At 37.6% G+C, this 23629-nt stretch overlaps 1 protein-coding gene across 1 annotated transcript in view; it reads right to left on the reverse strand.

The window, feature by feature from the left end:
* LOC107753784 (S-adenosylmethionine mitochondrial carrier protein-like) overlaps positions 1-23629 on the reverse strand; it is a 55708-nt gene that overhangs the window by 3116 nt on the left and 28963 nt on the right. Inside the window, exons 6-9 of the mRNA XM_016570009.1 lie at positions 16409-16453; positions 9311-9380; positions 7094-7158; positions 5718-5791 (exon numbers count right to left, since the gene is read on the reverse strand). Coding sequence (XP_016425495.1) covers positions 5718-5791; positions 7094-7158; positions 9311-9380; positions 16409-16453 — 254 coding nt within the window. The remainder of the gene's footprint in view (positions 1-5717; positions 5792-7093; positions 7159-9310; positions 9381-16408; positions 16454-23629) is intronic.

A 23629-nucleotide genomic window follows, 5' to 3' on the forward strand; every position in this document is an offset into this window, starting at 1 on the left:
AGTATTTTTGCTTTCGCAACGAAACACACAGCGTCTTCACAACATGGCGGAACACTAACTGCGGTTACTGAAACCACGCCTTCTTTCTTTGCGTGCACATTTGGGCGCATTATGCAAATATTTCCACATAGTGAGGTAGATATGTGGGGGCGTGTTAGAACGAGCCGTTTTAGGAGGGCGTGGACAAGTCTTAACTTTTATAAAGAATATCTCTTTGGGTTTGAGACTTTAGTCTTTGCAACTTTAGGGATCTTATCTATTGACGAACAGCTTGTAACACTCCAAAGAGAAAGGAAAACTTGAAATCGCATCATATGACCCCTTTAATGATGTGAATGAGCGGTTGTTCATTTGGCAACTTGTATTTAAAGATTCACAAAATGAGTTCTCTCAGTAATATTTTTTAAACCACATTTTTACCAAATTTGTGTTTGCTTAGCATAATATAGTTAAGTTATATTTCTTCCTCGAAAAAGAATCAGACTAAAAGACTAAAAGAATCATTAATTGAGTAGGAAACCGGAATCATTATTAAATCATTATTGACAGCTCCAAGTACAGAAACTACTGTAGATGCACACAGTTGCAAGCTTGGATGTAACTTTGTTAGATGAAATTTACAGAGCAGCATAAAATAAAACATTAGCTATGCTCGATAACACAAGTATTCAGTATTTCTCAGCTGACAGTGTGTTGTTTGACAGATTACGGAGCGTTTGAGCAGGAATGTGCAGTGTAGGGGTTGTTGATGTTGGAGAGGTTCGAGGATACGACAGGCCATGAAAGTACTGTAGTCTCCTAAGGCTCTTTTCCATGCAGCTGCTTTTGGTATAAGCACTGGCCCCCGGGGGCCTCTCCGCATGACTGATGGCCAGATGACATCCACACACGTCCCTCAAGCTCCCAGCACACCCCCAACCCTCTCTCGCTTTGACTCCCTTCGCTTCCTTTCTTGTCCTCCCGCACTCGTTTTGTTCCATCTTGCTCAACTTTTCTCAATCTTCCTATTTTCAAACTTTCTCAAACAGGTGTCGCACTTAGTCCTTCAGTGTGGCACCTGTGGGGGATAATGGTGGTCGGAAAGTGGGGGTGGGTTGGATCTAAAATTAGAAATAAGGTCACGAGTGGTGTAACCACTAATACATCAATTTTGTCAACTGCAAAGCTGTACAAGGTGCCAAGCATGTCAGGGATCTCTTGACTATTCCAGGGATTCGCAGAACTCGACATTTCAGCATGCTTCTGCTGGGATCATGTGTTTTACAGAGAGATGCCATGTCAGAGTGAGCTTGTGTGTGTGGACCTGTGAGCAAACACACTCATCCTGGAACGAATTAGCAAGGACGCATTCTGACAGTTTGTCTGTGCTGCGTGGGGTTGGGATTTCAAACTATGCACTAAAAGAGAAATGTGAAACCTTGCATGCGTGCTTCTGCAATGGAAACCTCAACTATGCGTAACAGGAACTTCATACAACTACTGAAACTTCTTTTATGTTTTCTGAAGAAAACTTGAGCGTTGCTTGCATGATTAGCATTGAGTAAAAATGCTGATTTTCTAATGAACAGCATAAAAACATACAAAGCAACCAGTGCAGTATAAAGATCATCATTCATGCAGGAATTACCGGATATAATGTCGGAATTATCACAAGAGATGATGATTTTAACTTTTAAAAAGTGATCATGCCATTATAGAACTCATAATTTCAATTTAAAAGCTCTGAAAAAGCTGACTTGTACCACCGGACCACTGTAGTTACTTCATAATATTTCTGTTCAATTATTTTTATAACTGCCTATTGTTAATGACTTAATAATGTAAGAATAATCTGAAAATTAAAACCCAATTTGCATACTATCCATCTGAAATTAGAATAAGTGTGTAAATTGTGATATCTAGATGGTACCTAGATGGTTTACTATATATGTTGGAAATTTGGATATTCAGACTCCATTAGAACTACAAAGACAAATAAAATGTGTCAAAAAAAACTACAAACATGGTGGCTGTGTGAGACATGACTCTTAAGTAGAAAGGTTAAAGGGTTTGAGTGATAAATCAATATCTAACCTGATGAAAAAATATTTATTCAATGTTATCTACATTATATTTCATCTTCAACAACATTGTGAACTTATAAAGACATGTTTTAGATTTAGAGATACATTTGGGAGATTTTATTTAACTGTTTTACAGTAAACAACAAGCCTGACAGCATCACTAATAATAAGCCAAGCATTCATATCTATGACTGGCACTTGCTATCAAACTACAAACCATCCCGATCTGCTACAACAGGAAATTAAACATACTGTTAGACAAAACAGTTATGACCATAGACTGTATAAAAACATGGACGTAGTGTCTGTGACGTCACCCGTAGGTTTCTGAAGAGCGTTTTTGAAGCCTAAAGTAGGCGGAGCCAGCCGTCGCCATCTTGGCAGCGCGTCACCGCGCATCACTCCCGGATAATCGAAAATGGGCAAAGAGGCGGGAGCTGGTTGCTGAAACCACGCCCACCTAGCTCGACGGTGGTGACAGCAGCGGCAATCCGCCTGTCACTCAAGTGGCCGCGCCCTTAATTATGCAGAACTTTAAGGCTTAATATAATTTAAACGGATGAGTTATAAAAAAATTCCCCCCCCTCACAGTTGTCATGAAGGGCAAAATTAGTTATATAGACCAAAACCACTTTTTGTACCAGGCTGTAAACATTTATTTTTTTTCTGCTGTAAAGTTGGGCATTTTAACATGGGGAGTCTATGGGATTTACTCCCTTTTGCAGTCAGCCTCTAGTGGCCAGTTGATGAATTACAGTTTAAGTCACTTCCGTGTTGGCTTCACGAGAGAGAGCGGGAGGTTGCCACTTGGTTATGACACAGTCAGATGAGCGCATTGTGACATCACCACCACCCTACCCAGCCATGATCGGCCATCAGTCAGCGGTGGACGGGTCTAATAACACTGCTATTAATGACTCTACAAATACTGCATGCTTACCAGAAGCTTACTAAAGTAGATTTCTGATCAGAGGCACGTCATACACTACTGCAATACTCCAAAGGAAGCAACTTACACTATATATCTAACCAAAGCTCCAACTGATTTCACTACAACTGCAGGTCATTATGAGCTCACTGCAAACATTGCTAGCATTACTCTCTCAGCAGGCTGCTGCATCATCCTGGACTACTTAGCAAAGCTGACTCGCTTGCGGACATGGGTAGTCTGGGTTGGGGTAGCAGCACTTCAAAGCTTTGAGGAAGGTTAACTCACAAACGGACGGCTGCCTTGATTGCCGATGTTTTGGTTGGTGTGGTTAGAAGCTCTCCGCAAGAGCTCTGACACACATGGAAGCACTTTTTGGCTTCACTAGTCTGCAATTGGAGCCATTACAGTAATTACAGTTTTAAAGCCGGGCAATTTGTACAAGACATGCAGTAGTGAAACTGCCAGAGTTGTTGCCTTTATGCAAGCATGGCTGAGCCCCTTTGCCTACTCTGTTTTTTTTAGCCCTGGCTTCTCTCAGAGTTTTAAATATTGCAATCTGGGAAGGGATTTTAGGAATTCCTTGAAGTCATAGAGTTTCATGTGTGTTCTGCCTAAAAAAATCGGACAAGTTTTAGATGAAGAGAGGAATGTTTATTATTAGAAGCGAGAAGGTATTTCTGTGCGCAGAACAATAGTGACTGCCAGCTTTTTCTATGGGCTTAGCTTTTTCGTCATTTTTCATAATTTTCTTAAAAAAAGAAAGAAAATAAATAAATCAATAAATAAACAAAAACATCAAAAACTTCAATGAAGAGTTCTTGGAAACATGTTTGAATCTAAAAAAAAACTATGAAAATCAAGAAAAAATACTTATTTTAATGAATTACAGTTCCATTAAGCAATGCGAATTATGTAATAACATATAATCACATGATATTTAAAACTACCGATAAAAAACTATAATAAAAACTAATTAAAATTACTTACATTTTTGAATAAATGAATTAAGTTTCATGTGCTTATATACTGTATACACACACAATAGTGGTTAAAAGTCTGGAGCCAGTAAGTTTTTTAACTTTTAAGGTTTGAGTCTCAAGACTGCAATTCTTTTTTGAAAGATACAGCAAAAACAGTAATATGTTTTTTTTTATTTTAAATATATTTTAAAATGTAATTTATTCCTGTGATGCAAAGCTGAATTTTCATCAGTCATTACTACAGTTTTCAGTTTCACATGATGCTTCAGAAATAATTATAATATGCTGACTTGGTGTTAAATTAACATATTTTTGTGAAAACCATGTTTTCTTTTTCCCTTAGAATTCTTTAATCAATAGAAAGTTGAGAAAAAACAATATAGTGTGTATATATCCTCCATAATTCAGTGCATTAAAAAAATGTCTTAAAGGGGTCATATGATGCTTTTTTAAATATCATTATTTTGTGTATTTAGTGTAACAGAATATGTTGACATGCTTTAATGTTCAAAAAACACATTATTTTTCAAATACTGTACATTATTGTAGGTCCTATATGCCCCGCCTCTCTCAAACGCTTCGTTTTCTACAAAGTCCCTCCTTCCGACAAGCGCAGTCTGCTCTGATTGGCCAGCTGACCCAGTGCATTGTGATTGGCCGAACACCACAAGCACACGTCGGAAATGTAACGCCCCTTACCATAATCGCGAGCTTCATCTTTCAAAATAAATGTAAAGACAGAGCCCGAAAGGAGAACAGAGTCTCGTGACAGACACAGTGATGAATATGTGTTTGCAGCACACAAGCCACGGTTAAGACAGCTGACTCCACTGTGAGTGACCCTGTCTCTCTCTCTCTCTCTCTCTCTCTCACACACACACACACACACACACACACCATGCGCAAAACTCCGCATTTGAACAGTCAATAGCAAACACTTAAACTAATAACAAAACAGTAGCTGATTCAGAAGCACCAGATTGTCATAGCAAAATCAGAATTACCTCCTCTCCTAGGTTCACGAAACAGTCGTCCATAAAATGCATTGCTGTTCTGTTGTAAGTAATCTTAAAGATTCCTAAATGCATCTACTTTCGGAAGGCCAAATAAAGTGCTTTTGCTTTTCTCTCTCTCTCACACACGCACGCACTAATAACAAAACATACTTACAGTAGCTGATTCAGAAGTGCCAGATTGTCATAGCAAAGTCAGAATTACCTCCTCTCCTAGGTTCACGAAACGGTCGTCCATAAAATGCATTGCTGTTCTGTTGTAAGTAATCTTAATGCATCTACTTTCGGAAGGCCAAATAAAGTGGTTTTGCTTTCGCCTAGAAACACACAGCGTCTCCTTGACATGGCTGCTTCAACACTAACTGCTGTTCCTGAAACCACGCCTTCTTTCTTTGCACATTTGGGCGGCATTATGCAAATGTTTCCACATAGTGAGGTAGATATGTGGGGTGTGTTAGAACGAGCCGTTTTAGGGGGGCGTGGCAGAGTCTTAACTTTGATAAAGAATATCTCTTTGGTTTTGAGACTTTAGTCTTTGCAACTTCAGGGATCTTATCTATTCACAATCAGCTTGTAACACTCCAAAGAGAAAGGAAAACTTGAAATCGCATCATATGACCTCTTTAAGAACCAATGTTGAAAGGGCTTTAAAAGGGGCTTAAAATGAATGTAAAAAGAAATGTTGATTGGGGTATACAATATCAGTACTCATACAGTTTTTTACTCTCACCCAGGTATTCCTCGGCTCCTCCACACCTCATACAAAACCTTTGGGATGTTTCCACTGGCTGCGCTCGTCCCAGCCTGACAAACAGAGACAAATCACAGTAATAATGATGGATGTTCTGTCTTTAAGCTTCCTGTCAAACATGTAAACACACAGTGTTTTGTCTTCCTTTCGATTCTGTTCTGTCCCTGGTATACTCTACCCGTCTCCACCTGTTCAACAGCTCCGCTTTCTAATCTTTCTATATTTATAGTCGCTCTCCTACAAACCATCTATATCAGGGAACGTTGAAGGAGAGTTAACGTAACAACTGTGTTTTGCATGGGCAAACTCCACATTCTGAGGCTAATTTTGATGGCTCTATATTTAGACTGGGCTCGTTTTTCATTTTTCAGAGATTCAGTTGATGAGTTGACTGTACATTGAGCAGCCCAGTGCACTGCAGTTCCCCACAGGGCTTGGATAACAGCCTGGAGAGTGTCTGTCGGCCAAAACACACAAAGTACAGCAGACCTGCCTGAACATGAGGTCTCTATTTCTTTGATTGGTCAAATGAAGGAAAAAAATCACAGGGCAACCTGAAGTGATAACCTGAAGCATGTCCCTCATCAAATAAAACACATCACTCTGTCAGCCAAAGTCAACTTCATTTATAATGTTCTTTTTTGACATTTCCATCCACTCTCTGGCCTTTAGAATGAAGCCGTTTGTGATACTGTTGCTTTTAAGATTCTATGTGTAAATGTTAATCCTACCTATTGCAAAATTATCTGTGACTTCTCCTATAAGCATTTTTTTTTCAGTTTAAACTCTAAAAATAGATCAATCAGAAGCAAATGTTTAACAAATATTGAAGATTAGCCAATAGGCTGTAATAGGCTGTCCTCCATTGACTTACAACGCAAAAATTTGCCTTGGACTGCCTTCCCTGTAACATGTGATGCTGCCTTAGAATTCTACCAAAATTAGACAGAATTTGAAGTGGCGTATAGCTTTTGGACAGCCTTTGTGTCAGGCTTCAAATGCTGCCTAGGTTTTGGAATTAAGCATCTGCATCAGATACCAAGCCTGCAGTCTGCAGCTCTAAAGTGCAGTTCCGTTCCAGTCCATAGACAACTGGAAATTACTCTTAAATATACAAACGTCTTCTGACATCTAACATGCACAGCAGACAGTAAGAGGACTGCATTTGTGCGTCAGTTGCGTCCCTGGATGACCCTGCGATTGGATCAAGCTGCGTGTCTACTGACGCTTTTTCTTCACTCTCTCTCTCTCTCTTCTGTGGATTTTGTCTACATTAGGGCCTTTTGTTTGTTCACCGTGCACTCCATCTGGGAGGCATCAGGAGACAGATTTAAACAACAGTTTCAAAGTCTCACCTTAGCCAACATTATCCAAGTCTTCGCAACATCTAGAGGAGTCGTGACGAACGCTGCTACTCCACCTGGAAAGAGATGCATAGTGCATATGTATCAGCACACAAACACAAACAAGCGCTAATTACAGTGATAATCGTGTTATAATTACCACCGAGCATAAAAGTAAATATGTGGCATGACATCAGCCCTGATCACCCGATGGAAACGCTCTGGAGAAACGCGGATGAATTTTTCAAACTAGTCTGGCAATGTCAAGCACTCGTAAACACTCATGCACATTCATAAACTTGTTTTGGCGTGAATGAGAACAGAAAGAGTTCTCTCTCCTCTCTAATAGCGGTAAGGACAAACAACAGCATCGGGCTTTAAACATGCTCTCCCCAATGCTGGAATAAACAGGTTCTCTCATATTGCCTGATATCACTTGATTAACCAACAATTAAAAGCTGCCCGAGTGATGTGCCTTCAGAGAAATGCTCTAGGTTCAGGCTGTTGATCACCACAGAACAGAATTTCAACTCGTACTTCAGGTTGTAAAAACAAGCAAAGAATCACATGTACAGAAATACATTTTCAACTTAAGTGAATTCTTCCATACAAAAAGTGTGATGTTTAAATGATAAAGTTGTCTAAATCATATACAAAAGCAGTTGGACTAATTTTCTTAGCATAACCACTGGTTATGTGTTACCATCATAATTCCTAACGGATTTCTCTTTATATAAACAGTTTCATCCTGGTATTCTTTTTGTTCCTCGCCGGCTGAATGATCTTCTTAATCCTACCCAAACAGCTTTCTTTTGCAATCTTTTTTGCACCTGACTGAATCCTGTTGATGCACTCTATATAATTAAATAAATAAATAAATATGATATATAAATCAGTAAGTACAATTAAAAAATATGGTAACACTTTACTTAAAGCCCTTATTTCATAATGTATTATAAAGGATTATTAAAGGGTATAATGCATTATAATTATTCATAATGTGCGTTGTAATGCATTATATCTTGTCGTAAATAATTATTACCGAATTTAAAATGTAGTGTAACAATGAATTGATAAGTGTTATCATGTTTTAACTGTGGTCACAATTATTCATGATTATTATAAGGTGTATTACAAGGCATTATTAATGCAATAAAACTACTTTTGTAATGCATTACAAATAAAGGCTTTAAGTAAAGTGTAAAAAAAAAAAAATACATATAAAAATTATAATTTAATTTCTTTCTTTTGTGCCTATTCGACACCTTTTTCCTCTGAACAAATGAAATTCAAAAGCATCTGCTAAACAAATAAATGTAAATGTTTTCTTGTGCTTCCAGCTTTACATGATTTATAATAGGATACATCTGTGTACAGACAAAGTAAGCAATTCTAGTGCATTACTTTCATGCTAACCCACATAATGTTTACCCTTCATGGCTATACTTTCAAAGTAGTGTATTTTAACATTTAACCTTTTATACTTGTACTAAACCCAGAGCACGATGGACACAATAGTGGAGATAGGAGAGAGAATGGGCAAAAAAAAGTGTTCCTCATTTGTACCCTTGAGGCTTGCAGCTGTAGCAACCGTGACCATACAATGCGTCACAATTCACATTTGTTTGTGCGATTTCACAATGACGCTAACAACCGCAATCCACCTAAAGCGATGCATCTGTGCTAAAGCAGCACATGTGCACAAACAACTCGAATCCCAAGATTCTCCAGGTGGCGTGGCTGGCAGCCATGTTCTTTCCCCTCTGGGTGAAGCATCCTCGTCCCTTCATTGTGTCCCAGTACCTGATGAGTGATCACTCTGGGTGGAGATGTTTTCCAAAATGGCGTCTGGGGAGTTAGACAGCTGCAAGGGCTCCTGGGCCAGACTTGAGCTCCCTCAGGATAAACCTGGACATTGGATCTAGTTTGTAAACTCAATGACAGCTATGAAAGTTACCGAAAATCTGATGCAGGGGCAACAAAAGGTCAATGTCGTACACTTCCTCTACTGACTCTCCACCTCTAATTGGTTGTTTCTGTCCCTCTCTGTCGGTGCACACCAGCTGGTGAACAACCTGATGTGACCATCTTGACCCAAGAGGAATTAAACAGGAATGTGGCTAGGTAAAGTTTGGATATTCCTGGTGTTGGACCCCATCCCAACTCCTTATCTCTCGTTCTCCCTCGCTCTCTTTCCCAGACCTCTGTGCCGAGGCTAATCCGACACACCTGCAAGAGCTCCGCACACTGCTGCCTGCCAAGAGTCCAGCCGTCCCCCCTGCCTCCTCCACCACACGGCCTACACAGAGAAAGAGAGAGAAAATGTAGGATTATTACATTTATCAGTCATTAAAAAAAAGAAACACCCAAAGCCCTTGGGTTTACATGTATGGGAACGCTACAGAACATCTACTCCACATCTCCAGAATGATATCAGAGCGTCAATTTTCCCCACAAGGAACAGTGACAAAATCTGAAATCAAGGAATCTTGAACATCCCTAACTTCCACAGCTCAGTGCTTCAGTATTGTACACACATGCTACCTCTATCAGTCCCTGGAAAACACATCTTCTTTCATGCTGGTTCAGGGTTTTCCAAGAGACAAGGGGAAAACGATATTGAGCTTTGATGAGACGTCCGGCACTCGTCATAATAGAGAAGATTGAGTTATGCTATTTTGATGAAAAATGACGAGATAAAAACATATGCACGGATGAATTGTTAACACAATCGGATGACAAGAGAATTAAGTTGGATAATGACACTAACTTTGTTAAACTAACACTGTTATTAAACTGAAATGAATCAACATTAAAATAACTTGAGCTAAATAATGACACTATTGCCTTCTGTTGAAAAAAAACAAAATCTAAAAAGTTGAAACTTGCCTAAGCTGGTTTAACTGGTCTTCCAAGCCTGGTCATAGCTGGTTCAAGGCTGGTTTTAGAAGGGAGGCTGGTTTTGACCACTTCTTTAGCTGGTTAGGCTGGGAGACCAACTGACCAACCAGCTAAAACCAGCTTGACAAGCTTAGCCAGGCTAAAACCAGTTACTTTCAGCTTAAACCAGCCAACCATCTTAAGCTGGTTTCAGCTTTTTTTTTCTCAGATCTACGTAGAGTTGCTTAAATTTAATTTGTCTCATAATTGATGCCTTTTATAATATTAACACTTATTTTCCAGCTTTATTAATGCGAAGCTGCTTTGAAACAATCTGCATTTTATAAAGCGCTATATAAATAAATGTGACTTGACTTCCACAGCTCAGTGCTATTGTACACACATGCAAACTCTATCAATCCCTGGAAAACACATTGTCTTTCATGCTGGTTCAGGGTTTTCCAAGAAACGAGGGGAAAACGATATTGTGCTTTGATGAGAGTCACAGATGGAAGATTATGATGAGCACAGCGTTTCTACATTGTGCGAAAGGGAAGATACTAGAGCTGGCTAAGACATCAGATCTGTTCCAAAACCTAGTGAACTGCTTTTTCATCTGCTGTTCTATCTACTAAAGAAGCATCCTAACTGAAATAAAATATCAGAAAATCACTCAAGCGCAGCTAAAAAGATGAGCAGCACTCCATATAAACAACAAAGTTTGATGCTAGCATGTGGCTAAGCAAACAAAAAAGTCTGTTAAGCATAAAGGTACACAGCACACAAAACAGGTGAAATGAAAGTGAAATAGTTCATTTTTATTTTATTTTAATTAATATCAGTATTTCTTGGTGTTAAACAAAACATAAGCACATTTATAATCAATATTTCTTTCTATGCTACTGTTTAAAAGTTGGGGGTAAATACATATTATTTAATATTTTAATGTTTTTGAAAGAAGTCTCTTATGCTCACCAAGGATGTGTTTATTTAATTGATCAAAAATACAGTAAAAACAGTAATATTGTGAAATATTGCAATTTAAAAGAACTATTTTATGTTTTAAAATGTTTTTTTTTTTTTCAGAAATCATTCTAATATGCTGATTCTGATATGTTGGGGAAAGAAATCTTATTGTTATCAGTGTTTTTTTTCTGGATTCTTTAAATGGAAAGTTTAAAAGAACATTTGTCTAAAATAGAAATCTTTTGTAAAATTATATATGTCTTTACTGTCATTTTTGAATAAAATAATTAACTAGTTTAACTCCTGACCCTAAACTTTTGAATAGTAGTGTATCTGCCATCTTGGATAACATGTTTTGGCTTATGTTTGGCTATAAACAGACAACTCGCTAGGTTTTGGAACAGAGCTTTTGTGTTGACCAGTCGTCTGTATGCAGCTACGGGTGTGATCTGTTGCCTCAGGTAAGACAGGTCTGACAGGATTTCAGTCAACTGCACAATTTGTACTCATTTTAGGATGGCTAATTGTTGTTTGAACTCAGCGTATTTAAATAGGTAAAGTAGGAGGGGAAGAATGTGGTAAATTCAAGAGAAATGTGTGTGTGAAGATGGAGGAGGGAGTTTCAGTGACTTCACGTGTTTGTTGGTTTTGTGTTGTGTTTGGTGGGAGTCATTATGCAGCCAGGCTGCAGATAATTGCTGGAGTTTTCCTACGGCCTTAAACCAGGAGCATCTGATGGCTAAGAAAGGAAAACAGTTGAAGCACATCATGAAGTAATTATGAATGATCCCCTCCAGCTCTGTGCACAAGAACACACACACACACACAAACGCTCTCTTCGTCAGTACATCATATGTGTTTCATTAGCTGTCAGATTAAAGAAGAGTCTTTGTTTTCAAGTTCAAAGAGCTTGTGCTGGGGAACATCCATTTATCCCCGTCACACTCATTGAAAACAAACTGGAAGCAAGTTCACCTCAAAACAAACTGACTGACCACAGCTCTACAGGCCAGGATGTACCTGACATGAACTACATTTAACACCAAGACAGGTGTTACATTCAGCTGCAATTATATTTTATCATCAAAATGACATGAAATGACTCATAACATGATGTTGCGGTCCAAATGTGTCAGAATGCCCTTATTATGCAATGCAAGTATGAGTTGCATTCTCAATGTTGCAGTATAATGTGGGCACTATAATGGACATAAACTTTATAGCATAAACTCTCTTATTCTACGGTCAGTTTAGTCTTTCATGTCAAGTACCGTCATGGAAGTGAAACAGCTTGATGAGATTCTATATTAATGCAAATTTGACGCAAAAATGTATATTTGAAATATGTATATTTTTAATTGTAGTAAATATTTTGTCATGTAATGTTAAATCATTTTAGACAGTTTTTCTTAAACTAAAATAGCAGCTAATTTAAGCAGACGAAAATTACATTTTAGTTGACCAAAAAAAATAAAACTTACATTTTATATATTAATTTAAAATTCAACATTTAAAGCCACGATAATGGTAGCATCCGATTTTCATTTGTTTTGTGAAGTACATCTCTGGTCAAAAGTCAAAAGATTTTTTAATGTTGTTGAAAAAAGTCTCTTAAGCTCACCAAGGCTGCATTTATTTGATCAAAAATACAGTAAAAATAGGAATATTGCAAAATATTATTTATTAATTGAATTGAACTATTTTCTATTTGAATACATTTTAAAGTGTAATTTTTTCCTGTGACTCTGAAGACTGAAGTAACGGCTGCTGAAAATTCAGCTTTGCCATCACAGGAATCAATTAAATGTAAAAATTATTATTTAATTTTTTTATTTAAAAAATAAATCATTTAAATTGCAATAATCAATTAAACAATAAGTAATAATAAATGTAATTAATAATAATTAATTAAAACGAATCATTAAAACATAGCAAATGTTCAAAATAAGACATATTACATGCATTTAAAAAAATTATAGGGTGAAATTTTCATGTAAAATCTGTCTTTGTTGTGAACAACAATACTTTTACTCACATTAAAATAAAAAATGGACTAAAAACTGAAATGCATGAGTCTTAAAATGTATGACATGGAGTCTGTTGTTCAGATAATGACTTTCGCCTTTTGTGTGTGTGTGTGTGTGTTTTTTTTAGTTTGTTTTACCATTGAAAGGTCGAGAATGGAGACATTTGTAGACCTGAGCATGTGGGCTCCTTTCATGTGGAAAGATGGGGAGCTTGATAAACTGACATGGTCAGGGTGGGTAGTAAGGTTTAATAAAGGACTGTGAGAAGCAGCGAGCCAGGCCACTGGCAGCCTTGTGTGACAGGAACAGTGTGTTTAATATGATTCTGGCAGCCACTGATGATATGCGAGTAAAGGTGCAGTGTGAGAGGATTTCTAGAGGTTAAACACGCTTAGAGCAGAAGCAGGCAGTGGATGAGGACCGAGTTGCAGGTAGTTGTGAAATATTTTGGGCCTAAATAGGAAATGAGGTGGTTTAGGGGTAAAGAAAGGGCCTGATTTGCCTGATTATTCCAACTGGCATGTTAAACCCACAGCTGCTGAGTCCACGTAGCTTAAACTTTTCATTTGATAATAAGTATAATAAAGTCTGACTCATCTAACTGCTTTATTTAACCCAGCACATACCTGAGATCAATTTAAAAACATTTATGTGGACAAATGGACCTTTTTCTAAGCATACTACACTCAGTATAAGATTTATTTACTATAGTGTTTTCCGGAACACACCACCAGGCATTACTCCAAATGTACACTTCAGCTTCAATTACTCAAGCCAAACGAAGACTCACTCGTGACACATTTGCATTTAATCATGGGAATAAGTTTGATCCACTGACACATAACTGTCGAGTTGAGTGGGCACGGTGGGAAATGAATGGCCGGCTGATGTAATGACACAGCTGCTCGGTGGTTTTGTAACAGAGCAGCACTGAGTTTAGGGGGTTGTTGGTAGATAAACTTTGGGAATTGTGGGATACGCTGGAGAGAACAGATGGTTTACTGCGGCCTGCCGCTCAGATGCCGGGGCTTAAGATATTTTTTGGTGCGAATGACTTGAGAACTGGTTTGGTGATACTTGGGGATTGATTTTTCAACATGAAATGCTTGCCAGGCTTGTGTGCGGCCCAACACAAAACATGCGCAAAGTACTGTTCATCAAACTTGCTTTTTTTTTTTTTTATTAAAAAAAGCAAAGAAAATCCTGATATGGACCCTTATTTTTGTGCTTTTGAGAGACTTTATGTGCAGTAATAAAGCATGTAGGACACTTAATTCAGTATCTCGTCCACTGCTTTACACTCTATTATTACAACAATCCAGCTGCTCGAAGATCTCTGAATGTGACAAGCAGAAAATATACACACGTAAAGACGCAAGGATGACGGTTTAAAATAAGGATGCAATGGTTCAAATTTCTCACAGTTAGAAAAATACTTTGTATTTCACTATTTATGGTAGACTCAATGCCTGCTCACACCAATGATGATAACTACGAAGTTTTAATAATCACTTTAAAGCCCCGTTCACACCAAGAACGATAACTATAAAGATAACGATATTAGCATCCAAACCAGTGAACGATATCGTCTGTTTATTCGCACATGCGTCTGCCGCTTTAAATTCTCGAGCTCGTTATAGCAGGATGGATTCTGATTGGCTGTCTATGATTGTATCGTTCATCAGCTGGTAAAAATCGTTCTGAAAATGATTCCAACGATATTGTTTCTCTGTGCCTTTATCGTTATAGATGTGGTGTGGACTCTGCTATTCTTTAATATTGAGAACGATTTTTAGAACTATATCTTTATCGTTATCGTGCTTGGTGTGAACGGGCCTTAATTCTTTGAGAAAAAAGGAAGTACACACTGCTGCTATAATGATTAAGGCACAGAGGAACAATATTGTTGGAATAAAAAATATTTTTTCCAAGTTGACAAATGGAAATATTTAAAACTGTGTAATTATTCATTGTAGTGCTTAAAATGTTAAATGTAAGCTTGTTGTTTGGTCCACAGATCTGTGAACTGCATTTTTTAACTTGACTGGCAACTGAAATATCAATTTATTATTTATAGCTACATTTAACTATATAGGTATTTAATGTTGCATGTATGTAATTCAACAACATTAATTAAATTCCTTTAAATCATTTATCTGTCAATTTGAAAAGGGATTTATTTATTTATTATTTTTAATTAAAGGAACAGTTCACCTAAAAATGAAAAAAATCTGTCACCTCATGTCATTCCAAATTTTTATGATTAGATTTTTTTCAAAATGTCTTATTCTGTGTTCCACAGAACAATGTTTGTAACCATTAAGTGGGGGGGACAATAACACTGAGACGTTTCTAAAAATATCTTATATGTATGTTCCACAGAAGAAAGTAAGCCATACAGGTTTGAAAAGACAGTAAATGTTGACAGAATTTTCATTTTTAGGTGAACTATCCCTTTAATACACTGATATTTGATTTTTTTTCTTTCATTTCACTTTTAAGTTGCACTCTTACTCTTTCATAGCCAAAATATAAAACCACTGAATTTCAATTCTAATCCACTGTGTACTTGGTCACCCCTTAATGCCCAAATCTGTGTCCAGAATAAAAACCTCTTGCTGAATTAACCTTACTCTGAAACCAGCACATTTTTAGTAATTTCTGTCCTAAAAATTAGTTTCCTCTGTCATTTAAAACCGAGTGCACATTTGAAAGAATGTGGAACGCTTGGAAATAACCAATGAAGCGAGAGCAGCCGTTTAAAACCACCACTGGCATCTCAAACCATTGTCTAATCTACGCTTTCTTGCTTTTCAAAGCCATGCACTTTTGAAAGAGAGTTTAGCAAAGACTCTCACATTCCAACGGTTCCACACAGATGGCCAGAGAGGCTGAAAACATGGAAGAATGAAGGAGTAAGAGAATGCCTTTGAAGGTGTCACAAAGAGGCGGCCATGAATGACACTCCTTATTACGCCGCGAGAATCGCGGTTAACGCTCACCCACAGCTGCATGTGCTATTGTCCTCCGATGCCTCTCCTTCTCCGCTTCGCTCCGGCCACTAGGCCAAGAGCGCTAATGGAATTTTCTGCTCTCGCCCTGGAGACATGATGTCACCCTCACAAACTGGGCCTTTTTTTTGGGAAGAAAAGCGACTTTTATGTGGCCCGGACCAGACAATGAAGAAGGAAATGGACAGTTGGTTAAGACTCAAGGCTTGCGAGAAATTATGATTCCGCTTAGCCACCGGTGAGGGAGACCAATAAAATGCAGCGTCATTTTGAGAGCACCTAAAAAGAGAGTTATTAACAGATATCGAGGCAAAGTGTCTGGAGATTGAGGTGTAAATGTGTCAGACCATTACCAGGCCATTATTCCTATATTGGAGCGAAATTATGAGGCCAAATTAGATTGAAATGAGAGCAAGTGAGAGAGATAAAAATCGGAATCATACCTTTAGGTACTCCCAGAGTGGAAACTGAACCAGCGAGAATGGGATCTGAAATGAAAAGATATAAAAAGTTATAATATAGGCTAGATCAGAGAACAGGAATAGTTCACCTAACAAAATTCTATTGTCATTTATTCACCCTCGTGTCTTTCCAAACCTGTGACTTTTTTGTTTTTTGATGAATATACTAGCTGCTCTTTTCTACATAATGAAAGTGAATGGAGATCCAGGCTGTCAAGTTTCAAAAACGATAAAAAGCACTATTAAAAGTATCATTTTTCATCCAAAAAAATTATAATCATACAGCTTGGAATCACATTAAGGAAAATAAATAATGACAGAATTTTTGCGAACTAATAAAATTGTTAAGACTGGATACAAAGTCTGTCATAAAGTGACAGATTACACACAGTTTTGGAGAAAAAAACTTTTGACATTAATGAAAAACCTCCTTTAGAGCAACCAAAATAATGCCATGATGATGTTCACTGGGGGAAAAGGAAAAAATGTATCTCTTAGCGCTTTCGTCTTCTGTAAAAGAAAATGGATGACTTGTGGCAACATGTTCAACCACAAGCACTGGCCATTTATCTCATGTGTCAAACTGTTTTAATGCTGATGTCTGCACGTCTGGAAGTGTGAGGTATAAGAGTGAGAGAGAGAGATGATAAATAAATGAAGAGTCTGTGGTCAGAGAGAGAGAGAAAAAGACAGAGCACAAAAGAGAGAGAGGTGGCAGAAATCTTCCTCTTCACCCAATCAGGCACAGCGGAGCTAAACGAGAGGAAATCGATGGCACTGCTGAACAGTGGGCTGACAAAATCCCAAAATCCTGAGAGAGAGAGAGAGAGAGAGAGAGAGAGAGAGAGAGAGAGAGAGAGAGAGAGAGCGAGAGAGGAATAATAGAGATTCGATCCCTATGAAGGTCATGCTACAGGCAAGAAAGCTTGATCACCCAGACAGCGATTCGCAGTGACAAAGTGACCGGAAGTCATTCATTTTGAATGAGAGTTGCTGATTTGATGCGTTATGAGAGAGAGAATTGATACAACAAATGCTTTATGGTTACTGGGGTGTTGCCAGGTATTTTCTAAAGTGTTTAGAGTGGTTGCTAGGGTGTTGCCAGGTAGCTTCTAAGGTGGTGTGAGTGGATGACAAGGTGCTGTTAGGGAATTCTAGATGGTGCTGTGTGTTTTTAGGTAGGGCTCTATGAAATCCGTTTGATTTTTCCCCAAATTCTGTTTTATTTTATTTTTTTCAAATTCCATTTTTTTCTGTTTTAAGTTTTCTAGAATCTGTTTTAATGGTTAAATTACATTTTATTGATCATTGAAATCATGATACTTACAATATTAAACAGCAATTTATTAAAAGTTTAACAAAAATGAAATTTCTATGGCTCTATGTTTTTTTTAATTTTTTTTACCAAATTCTGTTTTCCATAAATTTTCTGGATTCCATTTGAATAGTTTCATTAAATATTAATAAACAAAAGCATCTCTAATTAATTGATTTTATCAAGAAATACTTCTATTACTATTATTACTATTACTAATATTTCTATTAATATTGTTACGGATTCTTCAAGTTAAACCGAACTTTAATTTTGACAGGTTGCTGTGAAGACATTTAGGTTTCTGTTTGTATATGATATGATGATAGTTTTACTCAAAAGAAATTGTAAAATGTTCATGAAGTGACTCTCAGAGCAGTTCTAGAGATTATGTTCATGTTTTCATGTATATATTGAGGCAGCAGAGGCTGAAAACACCGCGAGCATCACGCACGCTTCAATATTTACTGTATGTATGCAACTGGTAAAGTTTTTAAAGTGACTGTTAAGAGGTTGCCAAGCCAAGTTTTCTGAATGCAGTTACTGTGTTTGTTAGACACTGAACAACCAAGCGCTTTAAAAAACAGCCGCCAAATCAGATTTAATTAACAAATTATTCATTTTCATTACTCAAAGATGAGAGACGAGTTATGTGCTGACGTTCTGAATAAAAAATACCAAGTATGAGCAATACCGCTGCTTAGCATAGCTTGCCCTCTTAATTAAAAAATTATACATTTCCATAATCTGCACTCTTTTTCCACACTCATACTGAACATCAGGTCAGTTTAAGAACCCCTGAGCTCCATCCAAAACTCTTTACTGGAAACAACTCTTTGCACAAACTGAGCGTAATCTAATACAGTAAAAAAGACTGACTATGAAAACAAAGCCCTCATTGGCTAAACTTTCAAAAGCTTTGGCAAAAATTAACATAACGAACACAATGAAGCAGCACTGCATGGGCATCATGCACACTGCCAAAGCTCCGGTATTTCCCGATTTCAAAACAGAACAGATTGGTGCAATGTGACCTGACACAGAGGAGTGTGTACATCTTTGTGCATTTTTTCCAAAAACTAAATCAGCCACCTGTCTTTTATTACAAACATGATAAATGCAGCGCCTCCGTGCTCAGGAGGAACGCTTAGAGGAATCTGCAAACAGAAACGAGGCACAGCTGATTTATGCATAAGTTTAACACTTCTGGCAGAGACGGGGCGCCTGAGCAACACAGATGGTGAGATATATACTGATAAGGCTGTAATGGTTGACAAGAGAGAGGGGATGACGGATATGGAAAGACAGCAGAATAGAAAGCAGGTTTTTGACAAAAGGCCAGAAGGCTTCTTCTTGAGGACGAGTCGGTCCAGTGGATGACGGCACATTTAACAGTGTGGTCTGACTGCTGACCAGCTGTACCGATATCAGTTTAAGCACATTAGTATTACACTTCATCCCTGAAGTGCATTTGTAATGTTAGTCAAGGTTTCCTGCACCAAAAACCAAGCCATAACGGTAGAGTGTGTGGTTTTGTCGATTTGGAGACAACAGACAAACAACAACACGCTGATGTGCATCAAACACTCTCTCTGCTGTCCGTGTCGATATCACCAGGTGTAACTGTCAGGTACGTTATCATTGAGAGATAGGGCTGGCTGCTTGTTTGTGACGGGTTACCCGTGGGAATATTAGTATGCTGCAGTGCTCTTCACTGTCAGGCTCCTGGCCACCAGTGTGATATCTAGGAAAACAGATGTCAAAATGCATTTAAATGAAGCTTGATTGGACAGGGGATGCTTTGCATGCTATTTGACAAATGGCTTTGATAGGTCAGACGGTACTGGATGAATACTAATGAGAGGAGAAAGGAACAGAGATCAGTCTGAAATCTGATTCAGTTCGATTGGATTCATTTAAATCACATTCATTTTCAGTCTGCCTTGATTAAAATGTGATCCAATGTGTTTTTCTTCATTTAAATCTAAATTAAATATGTCAATTAAATAGTGGACTATATCTATCAGTTGTATGAAAGCACAAGATTTAATAAGTTGATGTCGATGATTAAAGAAAATGTTAAAAAAAAAAAAACTTTCACAAAAACATGTCTGTTTGAATAATTAAAAAATAAAATAAAATAAAACAATAAAAACAAAATATCACTAATAAAAATAATTAATATGAGTATTTTTTACACTTCAGCCACACTGTATAAATGTCTTTACATTAAATCAATATGAAACCAAGTGGCTTTTAAAAAAAAGACAGCAGAGGCACACTTTCTGAAAACAAAATATTTCACAAACAACAACAAGCTTTATGAGTCTGAGTCTTAAAAATAATAAATACAATATTAATAATAAATAGCAATAAATGTCAAAACAAAAAGCGTTTGGACATTTCAGCCACACTTAATGTATAAATATCTTTGCATTAAGTTAATATCAAAAACCAATACAGGAGAGGCACACTGAATGAATGAATACAGAAAGTGTTTAGACACTTCAGACACACTTAATTTTTTTTTTGGGCATAAGATAAAATTATAAATATTAAAACAGAAAGTGAAAGAGTGAGATACAGAGAGGTTGAATGAATGATAAAGAGGAGATGGTCATTGTAAAACTCAAAATAGTTATTGTGAAATGAAAACAATAAATCCAAGAAAATGAAAGCTGAAATTAAAATATTGCCAATGGAAAGAGAAGCTGTATTGGAAAAACAGAAGTAGTGTCTTGATTTTGCAGTTCTGTCTACAGTGTGTTTCAGTGTGAGGGAAGACGGCATCCGTACAGTACTGAAATAAAAAGAAGAATTATTAAAGCAGAGTGGAAAAAGGATATTTCTCAACCCTAGAGGGACGACATACAGACCACTCCAGAGACACTCAGCGAAAGAAGAAAAGCGAATGAGGCACAGTGACAGGAAGTAGATGAGGGCCAGATGGGTATCTCATCAGCTGAGCCGTGATTCAGCAGCGCTGGGTATGAAAACAGCAGATGGACTGGAGGAACCCACAGACTAACTCTCATTTATTACTGAGAGCTGCGGAAAATGGTCACTTTTACAGGCCCTTCCTCACACACACACACAACTAATACATAGCAAAGCATACTGACAGTATCTGCAAGTACAAACAGAAACGTGCGATTGTCTGTGAGTGTGCAAACACATCAAACACTGACGCAGTAACAAAAGCATATTTATCAGCCGAAGCTTTTAACTGACAGCTTGTTGAAGTGCGAAGAGGAACAAACATGAACAAATTGGAGGTGGAGAGCAGGAGGGGTGAAAGAGAGTTTTATTATGCAAACCCATCTGCCAAAGTCAAACATGTCACTAAACCTGTTTGTGTCCTGAGTGATTTATGAGTCTCATCACAGGTGTGTGTGTGTGTGTGTGTGTGTGTGTGTGTGTGCGTGCGTGTTTGGGTGTCACATTTGTGTTTGTACAGGCATGTTTGCTCACCACTGTCACAATACTGTGTGTGTGTGTGTGGGTGGGTGTGAGTGAATATGCATTCAACACCTGACACCTGAGCTCCCTCATGAGATCTATTATCTTTACTTTTCTAATTATGGAACAGATCCAGAAAAATCTCTCTAGAGCTCTAAAATACACAAAAATTTGAAACATGTAACTCGAACAGTCTTAAAGCACCTATACCAAAAAATAAACACATAGACTGGGTAATAATTTATAATTTAATACATTGATTCCTCATTAAAAATGATACTATATGAAATATAAATAAAAATAATAGTATAAAATATATAATATAAAAATATCATATTAATACATATTACAGAAAAAGAAATATACTTTTCAAAAGTTTGAAGTTAAGACTTTATTTTAAACAAATTAATATTTTCAGTTAGGATGCATTACATTAATCAAAAGTGACAGTAAAGACATTTGTATTGTTAGAAAATATTTATATTTCAAATAAATGCTGTTCTTTTGAACTTTTCATACATCAAAAAAATCCTGGGAAAAAAAAATCACGTTTTCCTCATAAATATTAAGCAGCACAATGGTTTTCAACATTGATAATAATAAGAAACGTTTCTTGAGCTGCAAATGAATGATTTTTGAAGAATCAGATGTGACACTGCTGAAAATTCAGCTTTGCATCACAGGAATAAACTACATTTTAAAAATATATTATATTTTTAAATAGTAACAATATTTCACAATATTACTGTTTTTACTGTTTTACTTTCTCAAATAAATGCAGCCTTGGTGAAATGAATAATTTAAAATACAGTCTTGAAATTGAACAACAATGTTAAAATTATGTTTTTACAAGTGTAAAAACCCACAGTTCAGTTGGAGTGAGGGTATTCTGGGGCCACTACATGACTTTTTATCAGAGGTTGATATTAATGGTGTAGGATGTGTATCGCTGATCTTTTGTGAGCCTTGAAAATGTGATTCAAACCCCAGTGTTAAAAACTCCTCTGGGAGCCAGTTTAGAAAAAAAATAAACACATAAATAATGGAAAAATCAATAAGCTGAACGAAAGCCAGTGGGATGCCCCAAATGCTTTATCAGAGGAGAGAGAGAGAGCAAGAGGCTGTGTTGTGTTTCACACTTCCCTATGGTCATATAATCTTGGCTGAGAAGAGAGAGGCCTGCTCCCTCGTACAGAAAACATGCACAAAGCTCCCACGACTGAAACACACAACATTCAACAAGGAGTTGAATGTTGGAGTTTAGTGATCTCTACTGAGAAAGTCCAATCAAATAAAAGTGTAATAAAGCAAGTCAGTTTTCTTTCACACGGCTGTTTGCGCTGCTTGATGTGACTAAAACTGCAAGGAAACCATGCGAGTTGACGTTCTCTTGATTTGCACTTCACGTGAAAGTCCAATAATTCTGACGAAAAGCAAAAAAATCAACCATATCAACCGTTTAAGCATTATCATGCAGCCCTATACTTTAGATTATTAGAATGTTCTGCACACTAAAAAATTGGTCCTTTTAAGAACTGTTCACTGAAAGGTTCTTTGGGGAGCCCAAAATGGTTCATCTATGGCATTGCGGCAAAAACACTCATTTGGAAGAGTGTATGGAGAAAGCGTGAATCAGCAATGTTAAAAAGTTCAATACTCTTTTGTGTTTGGATATGTGAATCCACTTGCTGAGGAATTCTGACAGGCTGAATGCCTCACATGAACACTTCCACTGACTGTGCTTCGACAAGCCTGGAGCGCTAGAATGATCCAATCAGCCAATCAGGAGGTGCGGACTGATGCAGCCAGCCAATCAGACTTCAGAAACTCCCTGGTTTCCATCGGCGCCTGTGACACGCAAGTTAAAGTTCTGGGTAATAATATTCTAAACAAATTAAGACTTGTTCAAGGCTGGAGGGGAAAAGAAAGAGAAGAAATGAAGAAGCGAGGGAGGGGTTATGTGGTTAAGGACTGTTTGGAATCAGTGAACTGGCAAATATTCAAGAGTGCAATTCCATTGACATGAGCGAAAACGCTTCCCAGAACCGTCACATAATATTTACATTGTGGGGGGATTTTCTGGCCGGGGTTGCATTGTGCCGTCGCAGCAAGTGTGCCAGGCTGATGCAACAAGTGAACAAAAGAACAGTGAAAACATAGACCGCACCCCTATCAACAAGCTACCGGGTCCACGGCCGAACCGTTTGCTTCCTTTGTTCACATTCGAGCAGGTGAATGCCCCGGCAACAAAATAGGAAATTCAAGTCCGACAGTGACCAGTGTAAGGTACAGGTGCATGCATGCACACAAACAAACACAGAAACCCGTTCGGCTGGCATGGAGGCCCTTTCACATGAAGCACCAAAGCATGGAGCGGGGCCTCACACGCAGGGCATGATGTCAGAGGAAATCTTTTAGTGAGTCAATTTATA

Source organism: Sinocyclocheilus rhinocerous, unplaced genomic scaffold, assembly GCF_001515625.1.
Source record: "Sinocyclocheilus rhinocerous isolate Xijiao unplaced genomic scaffold, SAMN03320098_v1.1 scaffold711, whole genome shotgun sequence".
NCBI lineage: Eukaryota > Metazoa > Chordata > Actinopteri > Cypriniformes > Cyprinidae > Sinocyclocheilus > Sinocyclocheilus rhinocerous.